Source organism: Rattus rattus, chromosome 4 (assembly GCF_011064425.1).
Source record: "Rattus rattus isolate New Zealand chromosome 4, Rrattus_CSIRO_v1, whole genome shotgun sequence".
Lineage (NCBI taxonomy): Eukaryota > Metazoa > Chordata > Mammalia > Rodentia > Muridae > Rattus > Rattus rattus.
In genome coordinates, this window is record NC_046157.1 from 35,479,904 (window position 1) to 35,500,846 (window position 20,943).

The following is a 20,943-nucleotide window of genomic DNA, read 5'->3' on the forward strand; positions in this document are numbered from 1 at the left end:
TAATTGTCAAGGAAAATAATGATGTGTTGCCTCTCAACATGAAGTTTTTTCTTGAATCTTAAATTGTAATATATATACTTTATGAAAATTTGTGCTGTTTTACCTGTGACTACTTCAGGTTTGCAGTATAATCATGAAACACATGAACTGCAAGAAACTCAAAAATCTCAACATAACTGCAGCACCATGGAAAATGACATCAAATTAAAGGAAGAAATGCTGAGAAATATGTCTGTAGAGAGTACTCGCTACAATGCTCTTCTGGACTTAATCAACAGAGAACAGAACAGATGGTACAACAAAACTAAGACTGTTTTAGCTTCCCCTCAGCACACAGGTATGTAGCAGGGGAGGACCATGAATTCAGAATTGCATTATCATCTATTGTTGGATGATCTTTTATGGAAGCATTGAAGGCCATCCTTCAGCTTAAGATTCTGGTGATTTCTGGGTTAATCATTTGAGGGTTCCTTATTTATGTGAGGTCTTGGAAACACAGAAATCCCTGCCTGGGTTAGGAGAATATTATAGTTTCTATATTTGGTACACTTCTAGCTACCTGAGGGTGGAATCACAAATCAGTAATCCTGATAATTTTTTTTGGCCCAGGGGAAAGTGTGAGAGTCCTACTTTGTTGCTGATATAACACAGAAGTTCTTTTTTCCCTGTACTAGTTTCATAGACATAAGTCCCCCGTCCCATTCCCCTACCCATCCACTCCCCCTTCCAGCACCCTGACATTCCCCTACACTAGTGATCCAGCCGTGGCAGGACCAATGGCTTCTCCTCCCATTGGTGCTTAACAAGGCCATCCTATGTTATATATGCAGATGGAGCCATGGGTCAGTCTATATATTGTCTTTCGGAGGTGATTTAATCCCTGAGAGCTCTGGTTTGTTGGCATTGTTCTTCTTATGGGGTTGCAAGCCCCTTAAGATCCTTCAATCCTTTTTCTAATTCCTCCAATGGAGTTCCTGTTCTCAGTTCAGTGGGTTGCTGCTATCATTCGCCCCTGTATTTGACACACTCACAGAAGTTTTTAATAGAGTATATTTTTCAAGTATTCATTCTAAAATAGACTTAAAGATTCACATGGGTGCAGTTATAAAAATAATTCTGTGTGTGTGTGTGTGTGTGTGTGTTTGTGTTTCATCTGACTTGTCTTCAGAAAGTTGGCCTGTTTGTAATAAAGGGATCCTCCCTGGAGTGTACAGGGGCGCTTAACCATGGTGTGCAGACATTGCACCTCTGTCAGTGACACATGAATGAGACTGTAAAGATGAAAATATCAAGTGTCACAGGAAACCTTTCGTATTCTTCATTGTTACTGGTCATTCTTAACTGATACCATTTATCAATCATCATTAAATATTTTTTCAAGAATTAGAGTTTATGAAGAGTTCTTGTTTATTATCTCATCATGCTGAGACAGTAGGATGTGATGATTCTCATTATGTGAAGACTAAATATATCTAAAACTGCTATATTATAAAAATTGTGACTGGATGAAAAGAGCTCTAGATCATTGTTGAAGTATTTCACACCCATGAAAAATACTTTGTGTCATTAGTTTAAAATAACTTCATTATCTGTAAAGGGTAGCATAATGATGTAATCCCTAAGATTAGGATACTGAAGAACAAAGATTATAACTCTCCGGACAATGTGGAAAGTCCAGCAGATTCCAGACAAGCCTGTGCTACATGAATATACCACTTCACAGAAAAATAGAGATTGGACATTAAGTTTGTTAACAAAGCATGGATATTCCCAGGACCTCACTAAATAAAATATTCATATTGAGGTGATCTTGCTACACAAGTTGTACATATTTTAATATATTTAACTTGAAACTTTGGGCATGTGGGGACATCATTTAAGGGTTCAACATAATCAAGACTACAGAGTGTCAACATCAAAACTTTCTCTGTATCTTTCTTTTTCTCTTAAAGTTGAGCATTTAACACAGACCTTGGCATGGTGCTAATTACCCAGTGTTGTATGCACCAATGTGGCAATGCATTACTGCAGATCTAGAATTCTGTTATCAATTTAATTGCCTCTGAGTAGCAAGTGCTCATTTCATTCCCTCCAGCCCCTGTTATCTCCCAAGTTTCTGTTTCATAGAACTGGGATGATTTAGATAACTGATTTGCATGGAATTGTAACGTGTGATCCTAGGCCTGGTGTGTTCCACTTTGCTCACCATCCTCAAGTTCATCCATGCTTGTCACGTAGGTCATCATCTCTCTTTTGGGTTTGGTGTGAGAAATGATATCATTCTGTAGCCAATGGAGAGTTGGATAGCATGAAATTCATCACTTAGGCTATGGTGGCCTCAAATTGGTAGTGTTCTTCCTGTCTCCATCTTTGGAATTCTCAGGTTATAGGCATAAGTCATCATGCATAGTTGTTTCATTTTTCTTTAAAGGATAAGGGGGATTCTTTTTATACACAGGCTACATCTTCTCTACTCATTCACCCTTGTTTGACACATAAAATTTCTCTTTATCTTTAGTGTTATTTACAATGTTATATAGATCAGGAGTGTGCAGAGTTCTCTGGGCATTATAAAATCCCTATTTCTGAGAATTGTGAGGTTTTACTTTTTTTTTTTTACACAGCCTTAATAAATACATTGTTATTCTAACACAATCCAAGAAAATAATGTTTAACTATTTCATTCTTTTCTGTAGGTGGTTGTGTTGAAATGCATTGGTTATGCTATGGTATAAAATGTTATTATTTCATCATGGACAAAAGAACATGGCGTGAATGTATACAGACCTGCCAGAATTACAGCTTATCCTTTCTGAAGATACATGATAAGGATGAACTGGTATTGTGGATATTTACTTGCCCCTTTTCACTTATACTCTATTTCTACCCCTGAATAATAAGATACTGAATCTTGGATTTTTAAAAAGTATATGGTTTTCCTGTAATTTGAAAAAACTGTGGGACTCAGGTATGTTAAGAGGAGACTTGTTACTATAAAGACACTGTGTCTTTCAGTCTCCTCCTTTGCTCAGGGTTCTACAACAGAGTACCTCAAAAAGTATGCCTTCCCCTCTTGAAGTTTAACCCTTTGGTATAGCACATCCTCTTGGTGAAAGTCATTTTTCTCCTTGGAGTTCCAAATAAGCCCCTGCTGCCTAGTGTTTGTTCTTTGGAACCTTGAAATGCAGACGCCTGAGATGAGTAATCAGATGATAACAGGAAATGTAGCTGAGCTCTCGGCCTATTTGCAACATGAGATGCTGTGAAAAATGTGGAATTAAATGGTTGACTATTTAGCCCCATGGTGATCTTCACTGAAACTGTCCCTATCTTTACTATGTAGCATTTTGTAAAAAAAAAAAAAAAGATATTCATGTTTAGAAATCATTATTTTAAAAAAACAAATTTTCCAACGTTTCTGACATTATTTTTTAAATAATTACTAATGAAATTCTTTCTAATATGAAGACTATATTTTTCTAGAGAAATGATTGAAGCATCATGTTGAATCACATATTGAATACAACACAGTATGATATTTATACATGAATACATGTTTAAACAACAGTACAAAAGAATCCTTAGTGAAAGAAAATAGTGCAATTTTTCCATTTGATACAGTAAACATAACCAATTTTTATATTAATTATTATTATTATTATCATCATCATCATCATCATTATTATTATTATTTGTTGTATTTTACTTATCCATATTACATCTTGTGGACTAACCCCTTCCTGGGCATCACTTCCCACAGTCCATCCTGTATTCCCATCCCCTTCGCTTCTGAGAGTGTGGTGGATCCTTAGTTATTACTCCATCCTGTCACATCAGGTCTCCCTGAAGCTAGGTGCATCCTCTTCAACTCAGTCCAGATGAGGAAGTCCAGGTAGAAGAACATTGCCTATATATATGTAACTGCTTTTGGGATATCTCCCATTCCAGTTTTTTGGGACTCACATGATGACCAAAGTGCCCATATGCAGGAAAATCTAGTTCCAGCCGTGTGTATGCTCTTTTATTGTTGGACCACTAGGGTCCAGGTTATTTGCTTCTGTTGGTCTTCCTGTCAAGTTTCTATCCCCTTTTGGGGCCTACATTCTTCCATAATATTCCTGAAACTCCATCCACTGTTTGGCTAAGGGTGTCTGTGTCCTTATGTGTCAGCTACTGGGTGGAGCCTCTAAACTCTTGTCTGAGCACCACTAATAGGATCAGTGATTGTGTCAGCTACTGGGTAGAAACTCTAAATTCTTGTCTGCAAGGATAATCAACTATTACTCATAGCATTAGGGGTTGTTGCTTTTTCTATGGGGTAGGTATCATGTTCAGCCAATTATCAGTTGGCTGTTCCCAACTGGGGAGTCTGTGCTCCATCTCCAATCTCTGTATGACTTGTAGAAAAATAAGTTTTGGGATGAAAATTTTGTGGGTGGCTTGGTGTCCGTTTTGATTCCCCAGGGTTCCTACTTGGCCGAAGGAGGCAGCCATCTCAGGCTCCATATCCCCAATACTTTGAGTCACACCTAAGGACACCCTTATTGATTCATGTGCACCTTCCATATCCCAATTCTCCAACATATTCTGGGAATGCCCCTACCCTTCCCATCAGTCGTAGATGTCCACAAATTCTCATTGTAATCACTCCATCACTACTAAGCATTTGCAAACCAAACACTGAATTTCCCATTCCGTTTCTTATACCCTTTCTAACCCAGTTCCAATTCTCCATTTGCTTTCCATGACCATCCATTTCCCATTCTAACTGGGACTAAAGCATCCTTGCTTGTTGCCCTCTTTCTGTCCATCCTACTAAGGCCTGTGTAGTATAGCATGGGCACCCTGTATTTTATGGTTAAAAACTATGTAGAAGTGAATTCATACCATGCCTGACCTTTTTGGGACTGGGTTACCTTAGTCAGGATTGTATTCTAAAGTTCCATCGATTTGCCTGAGAAAGTCATGATGTTTTTGTTTTTCATAGCTAAATTGTATTCCATTACAGAGATGTACCATATTATTTATACATACTTCAGTTGAAGGACATCTAAGCTCTCTCCACTTTCTGGCTCTTAAGAATAAGTTTCTGTGAACATAGTTGTGTGAGTGTCTTTTTGGTATGGTGCAGCTTATTTTGGGTATTTCCCAGTCGTGGTATAGCTGGTTCTTATGATTGAATTATTGCCAGTTTGATGAGGAAACATCAAATTGATTACGAAAATGATTGTACAAATGTGCACCCCCACCAGCAATGGAGACGTTTTCACCATGCTCCATATCTTTGCCAACATGTGCTATCACTTGAATTTTTTGATATTAGACATTCTGCTTGGGGTAAGATGGAATCTCAGAGTTGTTTTGATTTGTGATTTCCCAATGGTTAAGGACTTTCAACATTTATGTAAGTGCTTCTTGTCTATTTGAGATTCATTTGTTGAGAATTCTCTGTTTGCCTCAGACATAGGAAAAAAACAGAAGAAATTAATACAACAGTCAAATAAAATGTTAAATCTTAAAAAAATTCCTCACACAACACATCCAGGAAATGTGTGATACCATGAAGAGTCCTAACCTTAGAATAATAGAAATGAAAGCCAAAGAGTCCCACCTCCAAATCCAGAATATTTCAGGAAAGTCAAAAAATAAAACTTTTCCAATCTAAAGAAACAGTCTCCTATATAAAGAGAAGCCTATAAACATAGAAGATGCTTTTAGAACAGAAATTAGACCGAGATTGAAAAGAAAACACTTCCACAGCATATTGGTCAAAACACAAAATCTACAGAGAAAGAAAGAGTACTAACTGCTCCAAGCTAAAATAGGCAGGTAACAGTCAAAGGCAGAATAATAAGAATTGCTCCTGACTTCAGATATGATATGTTAAAATCTCTAAAACACCACAGTTGTCAACCTAGAATACAACAAAGAGCCAGTGAAATTCTGAATCACCATAGAATGGAGGAAAAAAAGATATTTTGAGACAAAACTAAGAAAATACTAAAAGGAAAATTCCAACCCTAGAGGGAATATACATTCAAGAAAACACCGGAAATAATTAGACCCATACCAGCAAAATCAAGGAAAGCAATAGAACACACAGACACACACAGACACACAGACACACACACACACACACACACACATGTTGTTGTAATAATATAAAAATAATAAAGAGTAATGTTGTCTTTTACCCCGCTTGGTCAGCACCACGGTGCCCCAAGATATCTGCTAGATATCTTGGCGGACACACATCTCAGCCACACACTTTCCTACCCTCAAACCCTCACATAAAAGAAAACACAACACAATAATATTAGATGCAATTTGTAAGATATAATTGCACACTTAAGCATACAAAGCCCGGCACCATCCATCCCTTAGGAACATTGATAACAACCTGTAAATACACAGAGCAGAATCTTAACATCACCCGCCATGGTTTCTCCACTCTCTCCCTCTCTCCTTCTCTTCCTCTCTCCCTTAGTCTCCTCCTCTTCCTTCAAACTTCTCTCCTGCCCATCCTTTCTTCTCCTCCATGACAGGCCTCCTTCTATCCTGTACCTGCCTCACCTGTGATATCATCCCACATACACACACACACACACACACACATACACACACACACACACACACACACTCTCAATCAACATAAGTATGTTTAAACCTACTCATATATTAAAAAATAAAATCAGCTTCTTAATTAAATATTATGCCATTCCAATGTCACATGTAAGACACCCTAAATGATGCCAAGTATCTCCCATAATCAGTCCTGTCCCTTCTGCATTGGGAATATGGAAAGGTCCTTTGTGTTGCATGGAGCTTCATGCACATTGTTTCACATAGCACTATTTTTCTTACTGATCTTTCCTTGAAGACAGATCATTACTTTCCATAAGAACACCTCCAATATGCTTCTCTACTATTCAAAAATGGAATTTGAATAATGGCATAGGTCATCAGAAATCAATTAATGATATATGGGTTTTGGGGGGATGAGGGTTATAGAAGGTGATGCATCCAACTTCTAAATGGACATAAGTAAAAATCTCACAGGTGGTATCTTACTTCAGAAAAAAAGTGAATGGTTTCCCTCTAAGGTAAAAAACAAGATAGACTGCTCAATCTGGTCATTTATATTCAGTGTTGTACTAGAGAGTTTAGCTATAGCAATTAGGCAAGAAAAAGAAATAATTATGTCTACATTGGAAAATAGAAGTTAATATATTTCTATTTACCCTTGACATTTCTTAGATTGAAAATAGAAAGGAAATCTCAATTAAATTAATAAGATAACAGATGAATTTAGTTGAGCATTTAGAAAAGAAGAGCAGTATAAAAAGCATGTTATAATCTACATGGACCATCAGGCAATGAAATTAGGAAATTATTAAGAAAACAAGTCTATTTATAATATCCTCAAAAATCAGAAAACACCGATAAATTTAACAAAAGACATGAAAGATTTATACAAAAATGTATAAATGTAGATAATTGGAAGAAAATTCCTATGCCTACATTGTAAGTCTTTATATTAGTAATACATGATACTCACTAAATTAATACAGAGAATTTATATAATCCATAACTATATGTTTTGCATAAATTGACAAAAATTGAACAATTGATGTCATGTGTTTGGTCCTTGCATCTTCTGTGTTCTGTTTTTGAATGGTTAGGGAAAAGAGTGGAAGTTTGAGCATGTCAATTTTATTATAGTGGCCTAGAGATAACTCACTGTATTTTCAGTCACATTCCTTTGTCCAGAATTCAGTTGTTCAGCCACATCCAACTAGCTTCAAGGTAGAAGAAGAAAACAAGTTTGCTGAACAAGTAGCCAGTCTCTATTATGCAGGACCAGCATAAGGAGAAGAGTTGGAGAATACAAGCACAGATTAAGGGAGCATGTAATTTGTGGTCAGTCTGAGAGAGGACTTGGTTCTTTTCTTCCATTGTTCATGGTAAAGTATTACCAGACTGGATGCACTGTAAGCAGCACATTCCTGCTGGTGAATGAGTTGAGTCTCCATCAGTAACTCCTGGGGGATAGAAAAAAAGATGAGGGTAAAGTGTAACACATTAGCTTCTTCCCTATAGAAATGCAGCCCTCCTGCCCATATTGCCATTCAAAGGGTTTGGGACATGCATGTGGGAAAGAAACTGCTATTTTTCCACTGTTTTTTTTCCTTTTAGTTATCTTTGTTTATTTATTTTTTCACAGTTCAATAGTCATTTCACAATCGGGGTCCTACCTCCCACAGTTTCTCACCCCATTCCTCCTCCCCTTGTCTCCAAAAAAAGTACACCACCCTTCTCCTGCCAGGCCAGCCCTACTCCTTGGGTCTCAACTCTCTTGATGGTTTGGTGCATCTTCCCCAACTGAGGCCAGACCAGGCAGTCCTCTGATGTATAGGTGTCTGGGGCTTGTATGAGGTCCCATATGCTGTGAGGTTGGTAGATCTGTATGTGGCAGATCTCAGGGGTTCTGGTTAATTGAGACCCTGAACCACTATGGGGTTTCTTTCCTCCTCAGCTTGTTCCAAACATTCCCTAATTCAACCACAGAGGTCCCAAAATTCTATTAAATGATTGGGGTAAGTGTCTGCATCTCTCTCTGCCCGCTTATATGTGGGCCTTTTTGAGGACAGCCATGCTAGACAATTGTCTGTATGCAAACTATAGCATCAGTGATAGTGTCAGGCCTTGGAGCCTCTCCAAGAGTGGATCCATATTTGGGCCTATCACTGCACTGCCTTTCTCTCAGTCTCTTCTCCATTTTTGTTTCTAAAGTTCATTTAGAGAGAAAAAATTCTGGGTCAGAGTTTATGATTTTGGATGTCAACCCCATCCCTCTATTGATGTCCACTTGTATTTCTACTGGACGTGGACTCTATGAGTTCCCTTTCCCCACTGTTGGTCATTTTATCTAAGGTCCATCCCTTTGAGGCCTCAGAGTCTCCAACATTTCAGGTCTATAGTACTTTAAAGAGGGATCTCCCTAGAGTTTGTACACTCCAATTCATTCTGCTACCCCTGAGGGTTTTTTTCTTTATTCTTTTTTTTTCAGAGCTAGTGAACGAACCCAGGGCCTTGCGCTTGCTAGGTAAGCGCTCCATCACTGAGCTAAATCCCCAAACCCTCCCTGAGGGTTTTTTGCTCATTCCCGCCATACCTTACCATATTTCTGTATCCTCTCCCCCTTCCTAGTCTGACAGAGGTCACTTCCTACTTCTGCCTGCAGAGATTACTTTCCTAACCCTCCCAAGTGGAACTGAACCAACTTCACTTGGGCCTCTATGTTTGTCAACCTAATGGAAGACTGTGGATTGTATCTTGTGTATTCTGTACTTTTTTAATCAAATATGCACTTATTATTGAGTACATACCATGTGATCTATGTTTTTTAATGGGTCTTAGGCAGGAAGTTTGTGAGTTCAAGCACAGACTTGTATACATAGTGAGACTTGGTCTACGAATCACAGTCACAAATCATGTCATGAACCAGTATCACAGAACAACTGAAGTTTCTATTTTGAATAACATATTGAAATGACATAGTTTTGATATGAATGCACTACTAGTTGGAAGTGCGTTTAGAAAATGAACATGGTGGGAATAAGCAGTGGGAAGAAAGAACAGCAGAGGATGACAAAGAAATGCTGGGAAATTTTGCTTGCACTTCTCTCATCAAACAGACAGAAATTTCATCATGAGGTATGTTGTTTCCTTTACAGAAGTTCCTTCAGGACCACATTATTCGAGACAGTTACTGGATTGGATTGTCATATAATAATAAAAAAAAGGAATGGTCATGGATTAACAACACACCATTGAATTGGTGAGTTTCTGAACCCTTCAGACTCTAAAAGTGGTATGGGAATTGGGAGATTGTGTATAAATGCTTTTCTCTCATTTCACTTGACTTTCCTCATTTTCTATGGAGCTCATGGGGAAAGGCAAGCTGCATAAGGAAGTGTATGAGTCAGTGTTTGACAGGTAAGTTTTGTGTTCAAGGTACTGACCAATGATGCTTAATATATCTCAGGATTGTGTCTTCTAAGATGCACAAGGCAATAGCAAGTCAATAACTTGAGATGCTATGAAGTGACTGAATGATCATGAGAGATACATTGAATGTGAGTCTCTCACACATTTTTTGACATTTTTACTGTTGTTTGCTTATATAATTTTTGGTTCCTTATAAATATAAGAACATGTTCATATATGCTTACATATGGATGCCTACCTCCCATTTGAAGGTGTTGTTTCACATTTTTAATGTATAATCTGGTAGAAAACAGTTTACTGCTTAATTTATTAATATTATATATTTTTCTTGAGTATTTTACATACAACAAATAATATATCAACATATCAACCTCTATTCAAACTAAAAACTCTAACATGTGTCTCACTATCTCATGCCTTCATTATTAACTGTACATAGGTGCATGATTGTAGCTCAGCTACTAAAACCATGAAAGTCATCAGGGATACAAACTTAATAAATAATTGAATCTCCTTTTCTGAAACTGTCAACTAAGAATAGTAATTTAATAAGAAGAAATAATCTTTGCAGAAATTTTATTTTGTCCAGAAGGCTGCATTTCAGAGAGCTTTTTTCCTTCTCTGGTTCTTACTTTCTTTCTATGTCTCCTTCCCTGCTATTCCCTGATTCTTGGTGGTGGTGTGGAGGGGAAAAAGTTGATGTAGATGTCTCTTTAAGGGATGATCACTTAAGAACTTCTTCCAAGAACTTTGACCAATTCTGCCTCTCTGCATGCATTATGGCCCAGACAGTCAGGTAAATCATTGAGAATTGAAAACTCAGCAATGAACACACATATATGGTGACTTGAACCTTAACAAAGGAATTAAAACCATCCAGCATTTACATCAAATGGTTCTGGCTCAATGGGAGGTCAGCATGTAGAAGAAAGCAAAGCAATTCTTTCTTACCTCCTTGTACAGAGCTCAAGTAGAAGTCGAACGAGGACTTCCACATAAAACCAGACCCAGTAAAACATAAAGAAGAGTAAGTGGAAAGGAGATTCAAACACATGGGCACAGTGGAAATTTTCCTTAACAGAACACAAATGTCTCTCAAAGATCAACAATCAACAAATAGGACTTCATAAAACTACGAAGCTTCTCTAAGGCAAAGGACTTCACCAAATAGGACAAAACAGCAACCAACTGATTGGGAAAAATCTTTATCAGTCCTACAGTTGATACAAGCTAATATACAATATATACAAAGAACTCAAGAAGGTAAACATCAGAGAATGTAAAGCACCAAAAAATGTTCAACATCCTTAGTCATCAGGAAAATACAAATCAAAACACCTTGGGATTCCACCTACACCACTCAGAATGACTAAGATCAAGGACTCAGGTTACAGCATTTGATGGTGAAGATGTGGAGAAAGAGGAACACTTCTCCATTGTTGTTGGGATTGCAAGCTGGTACAATCACTATGGAGATTAGTCTGGTGGTTCCTCAGAAAATTGGACATAGAAATGAGGACCCAGCCTATATAAATCCTATACATATACCCAAAAGATTCTCCAACATAAAACTAGGACACATGCTCCACTTTGTTCATAGCAACCTTATTTAAAATATCCAGAAGCTGGGAAGAACCCAGATGTCTCATAAAAGAGAAATTGACACAAAAAATGTAGTATATCTACACAATGCAGTACTAATTAGCTATTAAAAACAATGACTTCATTAAATTGTTCTGCAAATGGATGAAATTTGAAAATATCATCCTGAGGAAGATAACCCTGTCACAGAAGAAAAAAATGTTATTGTAGGCAATCACTGATATGTTGAATATTAGCATAAAAGCTCAGAATGCCCAAGGTACATATTCACAGACCATATGAAGCTCAAGAAGTAGGAAGAGCAAAATGTAGATCCTTCAGTCCTATTTAGAGAGGAGGAAATACTCATAGAAAGTAGAGGGTGGGAGGGCTTGGGAGGAAGAGTGGAAGGGGATGGGGAAATGGACACTGGACCAGTTATGGGATGCGACAGGACCGAGAATTTATACATGGTTTATAGTAATGGAGGATGGGACACTGGGGGTAGCCACCAGCAAGTCCTAGATGTCAGTAAAGCAAGAAGTTCCCAGGACCTAACTGGGATGAACTTAGCTGAAAAGCCTCCAAAATGGAAGGGAGAATCTGTAAAGTCCATATCATATCAAGATGTTAGACAAGGCCCCAAGTATGAGGACACCTACTCATGTTCAAAATTTTCAACCCAGAATGACTCCTGTCAAAAGGAAATACAGGGACAAAATATGGAGCAGAAACTGAAGGAAAGGCCATCCGGACACTGATCCACCTGGGGATCCATCCCACATACAGACATCAAGCCAGAAACTCTTATTGTGGAAGCAAAGAAATGCTTGCAGATAGGAGCCTATATGGATGTGTCCTGAGAGGCTCTGCCAGAGCCCTTCTGATCAGATGAGGACACTTGAAGCGAACCATCTTATTGTGTATAGGGATCCCACTGGAGAAGTTATACAAAGGACTGAAGGAGACAAAGGGTATTGCAACTCCATAGGAGAACAAGAATATCAAACAACCAGAACCCCCAAGCTCCCAAGGTCTAAACCACCAAACAATGAGTTTACATGGAGGGACCCATGGTTCCAACAGTATATGTAGCAAAGGATGGCATTGTCCTGTATCAATGGGAAGAGAGGCCCTTGGTCCTGTGAATATTAGATTCCACAGTATAGGGGATTTCCTGGATGGTGAGGTGGAGTGTAAGGGACAGGGGATTTCTGAGGTAAAAAGAGAAAATGTGACAATATTTAAAATGTGACTACATAAAGTATCCAAAAAAGTTATCATGGAGGTTGAGAGCAGGACAGGCCTAGGCTATAACTATAAATATTTTTATGTATGATTGAAACTTATTTCTTAATATATGTGTAAAATATACAAATATACATGTATACACACATTATATATTTATATCTGTATAACATAATATTAAGTATATATCCTTAAATTTTTAAAACTATTTTATATATTTTCATTACATTCATTGTCTCCTTCAGTACTCCCTCCCATAGTTCTCTATCCCTTCCTTCCTATTGCCTATGAGAGGGTGCTCCTCCCTCACCAGGTCTCCTCATTCACTGGGGCCTCAAGGCTCTAAAGTATTAAGTGCACCTTTCCTGCTGAGGTCAGACAAGGCAGACTTATGCTAAATAGGTGCCAGGGCCTCAGATCAGCCTGTGCATGCTCCTCTTTGGTGGGTCAGTCTCTGGAAGCTCCCTGGAGTGTGAGTTAGTTGAGATTGCTGGTCTTCTCATGTGATCCTTCTCCCTTTCAGTTTCTTGAATCCTTTCCCTATTACAACTACAGGGGTTCCTAACTTCAGTCCAATGTTTGGGAATTACTATCTGCTTCTGTCTCAGTCAGCTGCTGGTTGGTATTCTCAGAGGACAGAGAAGCCTGACTCCTGTCTGTAACCACATCATAGCATACTAGAGTCAAACCTTTCTTTCGAACCATGGGATGGATCCCAAGTTGGCCCGGTCATTCGACTACCTTTCTTTCAGTATTGTCTCCATTTTTGTCTTAAATTTCTTTTAGACAGGAACAATTCTGGGTTAAGAATGTTGTCTTTGCATCATCACTCTTGTCCCTGTACTTGAGGCCCTGTTGATCTACTGGAGATAGACTCTTCAATTCTCTTTCCCAAATGTTGGACATTTTGGATAAGGAAACCCCCAATGAGTCATGAGAGTGTCTCACCTCCCAGGTCTCTGTACTTTCCAGAGGGTCCCTCCTCCTCCCACTATTTGAGACTGCCCATTTCCGTTCATTAATTTGGCCCTCTGAATTTCTCTCCTATCCCTTCCCACCATATCTGGTCCTGTTCGTATTTTTTCCTCACTGTTCCCTCTCCTATCCATGTTTCTCCCTCTATCTACCTCTTGTGATTATTTCCTTTCCCCTTCTAAGTGGGATTCAAGCATCCCCACTTGAGTCTTCCTGCTTGTTAAACTTCTTAAGCTCTGTGGGTTGTATCATAGTCATTCCATACTTTTTGGCTAATTCCTACTTATCAGTGAGAATATACCAGGCATGCCATTTTAGGTTGGAGCTACCTCACATAGAATGATAATTTCTATGTCCATTTTCTTGCAAAATTCATGATGTTCTCATTTTTAATTGTTGAATAGCATTACATTTTGTAAAAATGCACCACATTTTCTGTATCCTTTCCTTGACTGACGGACATCTGGTTTGTTTCCAGCTTCTGGATATAACAAATAAGGCTTCTATGAACAAGTGGAACACATGTCCTTGTGGTATCATTTCTTTATATGCCCAAGAGTGGTATAACTGATATAGATGTGTCTTCAGGTAGAATTCTTTCCAGTTTTCTGAGGAACTGTCAAATTGATTTCCAGAGTGGTTTTAGCAATTTGCAATCCCACCACAAATGTAGGAGTGTTCCTCTTTCTACACACATCCCAAGCATGTGTTGTCACGTGACTTTTGATCTTGGACATTCTGATTGTTGTGACATGGAATGTCAGAGTCTTTTTGAACTGCATTTCTCTGATGACTTTGAACATTTCTTTCTTTTTTTAATGGATATTTTATTTAAATTTCAAATGTTATCAAATTTCCCAGAATTCTCTCCAGAAACCCTTTATGCTATCATCCTGCCCCCTGCCTCTATGAGGGTGATCCCTCATTCACCCACCCACTCCCTTCTATCTCCCTGCCCCGCCATTGCCCTTTACTGTGACATTGAACCTTCACAAGAACAATGGCTTCTCCTCTCCCTGATTCCCAAAGATGCCATCTTCTGCTACATATGCAGCTGGAGCCATGTGTGGCTACATTTATACACTTTGGTTGTTGGTTTAGACCCTGGGAACTCTGGGGGGTCTATCTGGCAACTGACCATTTGTCAGCACAGTTGTAGCATGCTCCAATATAGAATCTGTGACTTCACCAAACTTGGACTCTTGATTTACCTTACAACACCAACATTATTTTTTCATATAGTAAAAGCCTTAGTTCTAATAAGAAAGGGTCTTTTTTTGCCTAACATATATTGCCTAATAGATTAATATTGTAGCATGCAGGTTCAAATACAAGATAGGACTATTCATATCTTTTCTCCCATGAAAACTGCAAAAACAGTTATTAAACTTTTGAAAGCCAGCCCAGGGGAAGATATTTCCATATTGATTTGACATTGACTTCTCTATGTGTTGATTTCTTTTTATTATTTCTTGCCTTCTATTCCTCTTTGTTGTGTTTGCTTCTTTTTTTCCCCAAACCTTCCAGGTGTACTTATAAATTGATAGTATGCAAAATTTAGTTTCTTTATGGAGGGACTTAGTGCTATGAACTTCCTCTAACACTTTTTTCCAGATTTTGAGGAGCTGTGGAAAGCTTAGACTCAGACTCAGTGGTACAAGTCTTTAATCCCAGGAGATAAAGGCAAGCAGATTTTGGAGTTCAAGGCCAGACTGGGACAGAGGAATTTCTAGGTATAGAAAAGCTTAAATCCAGGCATGGGTATACATAGTTTTAATCCCAGCATTCAGGAGGAAGAGTCATGCAGATCTCTGAATTCTTGTCAATCTACAGAACAAGTTTCAGGAGAACCAATATTAGGCAGTGATTGAGTTAGGAAACAGAAAGCTGAGAAGTATAGTGGTGGGACATCCTCCAGCCTTATCACGTAGTAGAACTTGGCAGTTTCAGCCATAGGAACCTTGCTCTATAGTAAAAATAAAAGCAATATTGAGTCAATTAATGCTTTTTAGCTCAACCTCAGAAATTAGGGATGGTTAAGAAAAGATCAGCATTATTTTGGTGAAAAGTTCTGAGTAGTGTTTTCTGAGAGCACAAAGAGATAAGAAGAGATAAGGCTGTTCCTCCTGCTGCTGATGGCCTTGATAAGGTTTAAGAATCACAAAAGTCATAGTGGTTTTGAAGATATGTAGGGGTCAAGGAAAACAAAAGAGGCTCAGCCCTGTGAGAGGCAAGGGAAGATCATTGATAAAGGGGAAGCTCAGTTGAAGTTGATGTCTGAGTACAAAGGGGGTCATACAAATAAATTGAGGATTTGCACCATAAAGAGTGCCTATGAGAGGCTCCTTTTGTGGCCTAGTTGCAGCAGAAGACCCCAGCATATTGAATATTTCAGTATCATAGGATGACAATTAAAAACAGAGGGAGCAGTGGTGTGGAGTCAATTACATTCTAGAATGCTACATAGAGCAGAGCTGGAGAAGTAATCAAAACCCATTGGAGGAACTCAGAAGATCATGAGTGCATACCAGATATTGGAGCATGGAGCTGTGAGCTGAAGAAAGGTATTAACAGGGAGAAAGGAGTTTGGTGTTGAGGTCCGAATTGAATCTTTTCCAGGACCTCTTGAATGAGACACATGGAGACAGTGATTGATTCAATAGCAAGTGGAGTTTAATTTTGGTCTTTCCTGGTCCTCATTTTTAAAGGGAGATGACCCAGAGCAGACTGTCAGAGAGCTGTATAACTTGCAATCAATTGTGGTAGAATTCAAACAACTTTTAATGAGGCAGGGTATTAATGATAGGGCAAAGTAACCTCCAAGCTGACTTGGGATCAGTGGACCATTCTGAAATTTCCATGGGGGACAGTAGGGAGTCTGGGGGAGGTATGTTGGGACTAACAGGTAGCCTTGTTTGACAGTTTGGTTTGAAGTTGCTCTGGGAACTAACTACTCCTTGGAAGGGAAAGGTCTTTTTGCTTGGACATTTGTGGTGGACCTTTCCCACTGGCCTTAGATTAACCCCCAACTCCGGCTCTTTCATTCGCAGTCAACGAAGATGGAAAAAGAGTCAGAGATCTGAAGAGTTCTTTGATATCAGACACGTAGTTGTAGAGTTTTGAGTTGCCAAGCTGATTTCCTGTCTTCATTTATCTATTATTTCCTCCATATGGAATTTTGAAATGTTATTATCCTGGGATGTTGGAGCTATTTCTTCAGCCATTTGTTTTTGATTTTATTGGAGAATACAGTTAAATAATTGAATCTCAGAAAAAGACTTTGAACTTTGGACATTTAACATTGTTGAGATTGCTATATACAGTAGGGACTATTGACATTTGAATAATGCATTTTGCATTATGTTTAGGCTTGTCATAGTTTTGTATAATCATATTGAAGTTGTGGAATGAAATATGGTGGCTTGACTAAGCTTGTCCCAGTTAGTTGTAGTGTAAAAAATTATGGCTGTGTTGATGTGTTAGTGCCTGTGCTGGAGAAAGCATGTCCCTGTTGGCAGATGTTGAGACCCTTCACCTAGTCATGTGGAAGCCAGTCTTCTCCTGACTATCTAGGGATATAGATGTAAAATCTCATCTCCTTCTCTAATCCTCCATCTGTGTGGATGCTGTTATGCTCCTGCCTTAGTAATTGACTGAACACCTGAAACTTAAGCAAGTCCCAATTAAATATCCCTTATAAGAGGTTCCTTGATCATGGTGTATCCTCACACCAATGAAACCCCAATTATGATACCCAGCTATAGACAATAATTAATAACATAATTTTGCCACATGACTGTATATCAGAAGTATTATAGAATATTATGGCATTGGACCCATGATCTCTGCAATCATGGGCTTTTGATTTGATTAGAATTTAAAACATGGCATTCCTCAATTAAATGTTTTAAATCCAGTACAAAAGCAATTACCTATCCACTAACAGTGATACCACTGGGCATATCTTGCTTAGTATGTATGTTGCTTGTTGTGGTAGGAGTAAAGCCATTGATATCTTTTCTCCTCCAATCAGACTGCAATGCACATTTGACCCTTTGATATGTAGCCAAAGGAAAATGTTTCTTGATTGATTTGACATTAAATCTCTATGTCTTTGTGTCACAGTGTGTTATATCTTCAGCAATAAGGTGTTACCATGTAGTTGTGGTTAAAAAAAATGTAGAGGCAATAGCTGGTGTGTTGGAGATCTTTTGGTCTTCATGACCAATAATTTCCTGGATGTATCCCTGATTTGCACTTCATTATTCATTTAGTATCTTATAATTCTGCTGTTTAATTCTTCATACATATTAGGGTTTTGAATACAGAGTTTCTCTGTATACTTCAGACTCTGCTGGACCTTCCTCAGTATACAAGGCTAACCTCACATTCATAGATTTACCAGCCTTTGCCAACAAATGCTAGGGTTAAAGATGTGCATCACCACCACACACAGCTCAACTTTGATCATTAAGTTACAATTTTTTTCATTGAATATATTTTGTTCAGGTCCTCCAACTCCACAATTAAGAGATCCTCACCAACCTTTTATTAGATATTTTATTTATTTACTTTTGAAATGTTATCCCTTTTCCTGGTTTCTTCTCTTGAAATCCCCTAATCCATCCTCCTGTTCCCTGCTTTGATTGACAGCCACACTCGCTAATCTTTCAGAAATCTCACATTTACTGAACCCTAGCCTATATAGAAATCTGCATCATTATCTGTCACAAATATATTCATTAAACTTTAAATTATTAGTTAATATTTGATGAGGTTCTTGTTCCAAAGCCAAATTTGACCTGGTTTGTATTCCTATTCATTCAGAGTTCCAAAATCTTTTCACCTGTTATTTTACTCCCACATGCTGAGATTCTATGTATGTATCACCTCTTCTTTGTTCTATTTACTATTAAACTTTTAAAATTGTTTTACAGTAAGATAGCTGTGGTACAAAGTATACCAAACAGCAGAGATTTCTGTTGAGTTGAATGCAAGGAAGTCACTCAGTCACCACGTTTCAAAGAAGACCTGTTAGTTCTGATTGGGGAAGTCAAAAAGAAAACAACAAAATTGCATTCACAAACCATTCTTTGTAATTGAATTAAACACCCCCTTTTTCTCTTTAAAAACAAGGAAAATAAGATTGTACTAGATGCCCCATACACATATTTCTTCTCTTAAATCTGTCATCATAGTACAAAATAATCATAGAAAAATAACCTCAGTATTAAATTAGCACTTATTATTTCTGAAATGCTGAAAAATAATCTTCCTTGCTGCACAAAGTTAGTGGTATGAAAAGGATAGTTCATTGAGTCATGGTCAGAGAGAGTGTCTATGTTTACTTTTACTGTTTATGTCTTTTTGTGTGGATTTATGTGCATGTGCATGCACAGATCACAACAGCTGAGTAATTCATTGACAGTTGAAAGGACCTAGGTCTCTTCTTTATTGTGCAGCATCTGAGGGCTAAAAACAGATGGTCTGGTTTGGTGTCAACAGTCCTAGCACATTCAAGTCACTGGCCCAAGACCATATTTTAGGAGTTTAGGGAAAATAGAAACATTTTAGTCTTACACATGTGATTTATTCCATATTCTGTATATTTTCGTTAATAAAACGTGTTACAAAAATCATGGCCTTCAACAATATAAACTTGAAATTTTAATAACTGACAACTATTTTCTTTGTTTTATAGGGATTTGGTGGCAATGATATCACTACTAAAAACAGGAAATTGTAAATATTTCAGTATGACAGGTCTACATGATGATGACTGTGGTAAAAGACATCTCTGTATCTGTGAAAAGGGAATCGAAAAATATCCTGCCCCATTGTGCAGTGCGAACGAAAGGTCACAGTCTGCTCTGTGAATAAAGAGATGAGTTGCAAAGCGAAGAAGTCTCCTGAAATTTGTCTTAAGAGCAGACACAATATTTCCTTCTGGCACATGGAGCAGCTTGCATGTGGAGAATGGACATCCTTTGTTCCAAGACCCAAACGATTTTCCTCACATTGTCTCCTGAATGACACACAGAACCACATGGAGAACTCAATAAATAATGCAGACATCACATATTCTTTAGGATATTTCTACAGCCCATGGCTTGTTACCACAATTAATAACAAATCTGCAGTTGTGTGTTTTCATGTATTGGTTAGTTACTATTTGTTTGTTTGCTTGTTTGTTTGTTTGTTTTTGGTGTAGAAAAAGTTAGCATTTTTAAAACCTTTTGAGATGAGGAACTGTGGATGGGAGGACTGATTGGGGTAATGTCTTGACTGTTAATAAATAAAATAATTTTGAAAACCTTATGTTTGCTGTAAAATATAATTTCAGACTTCATGACTAGTTGCCATGACTAGTTCAAGACACTTCTGAAGTTCACACGTGTTCTTAATTTCTCTTTCTCCTTCTGCTCCATTTGTTGGGAAAGTGCTATCCCATAGAAACAGTAAAATTTATTGAAGCCAGTTAGGTATGGTAGCTCAGACTTATAAACATACTATACACATGAATGTGAGGGCAGCCTAGGCGACATGTAAATTCTAATATCATTTGCTCTAGAATGAGACTTTGTCTCATGAAGCCTAAGGATGACATTAATAATAATATAAATTGTTTACAGTCATTTTTCTAAGGTTAAACATTTTTCCACAGTATAGAACTATAATGATGATAACCTATCTGTTATTGATCTATTAGTATGTTTTAATCCATGATTTACATTCATGTCTGTCCATTTTCTGGATGATGTTAGTATGTCCTAAGGGTCAGTATCATGCTATACATTTACGTGTAATTTGCTCATGACCTTCAGTTTCAAAATGGTTATTGTTTTGCAATTTCTTTGTCGTTTTTACCATGACACTTAAAAATATCAGGTCTTGATCTTGGAGTATCTACAGTAAGTCATTAGAAATAGTAGTTGTGTCAAATAATCACATATCTTCAATCACAGTTGTACTAAGTAGTTTTTTGTCCATTTGACACAAAATAGAATCATATCCCAGGAGGGAACCTCAATTCTGAAGTGACTTAATAAGATTTGAATGTGGGTAGGCCTTCAGGTATCTTCTTAATTATCTATTTGTGTCTAAAGGCCAGTCAGATTGTGGGTGCCA

The 20,943-nt window shown here is 37.9% G+C and overlaps 1 protein-coding gene across 1 annotated transcript; it reads left to right on the forward strand.

The window, feature by feature from the left end:
• Positions 1–81: 81 nt before the first annotated feature.
• Positions 82–20,133, forward strand: LOC116897910 (killer cell lectin-like receptor 5). Its single transcript, XM_032899313.1, has 4 exons — positions 82–337; positions 2,697–2,839; positions 9,738–9,841; positions 19,517–20,133. The coding sequence occupies exons 1-4, from the start codon at positions 82–84 to the stop codon at positions 19,689–19,691; spliced, it is 678 nt and encodes a 225-aa protein (XP_032755204.1). The 3' UTR covers positions 19,692–20,133.
• The last annotated feature ends 810 nt before the right edge of the window (positions 20,134–20,943 follow it).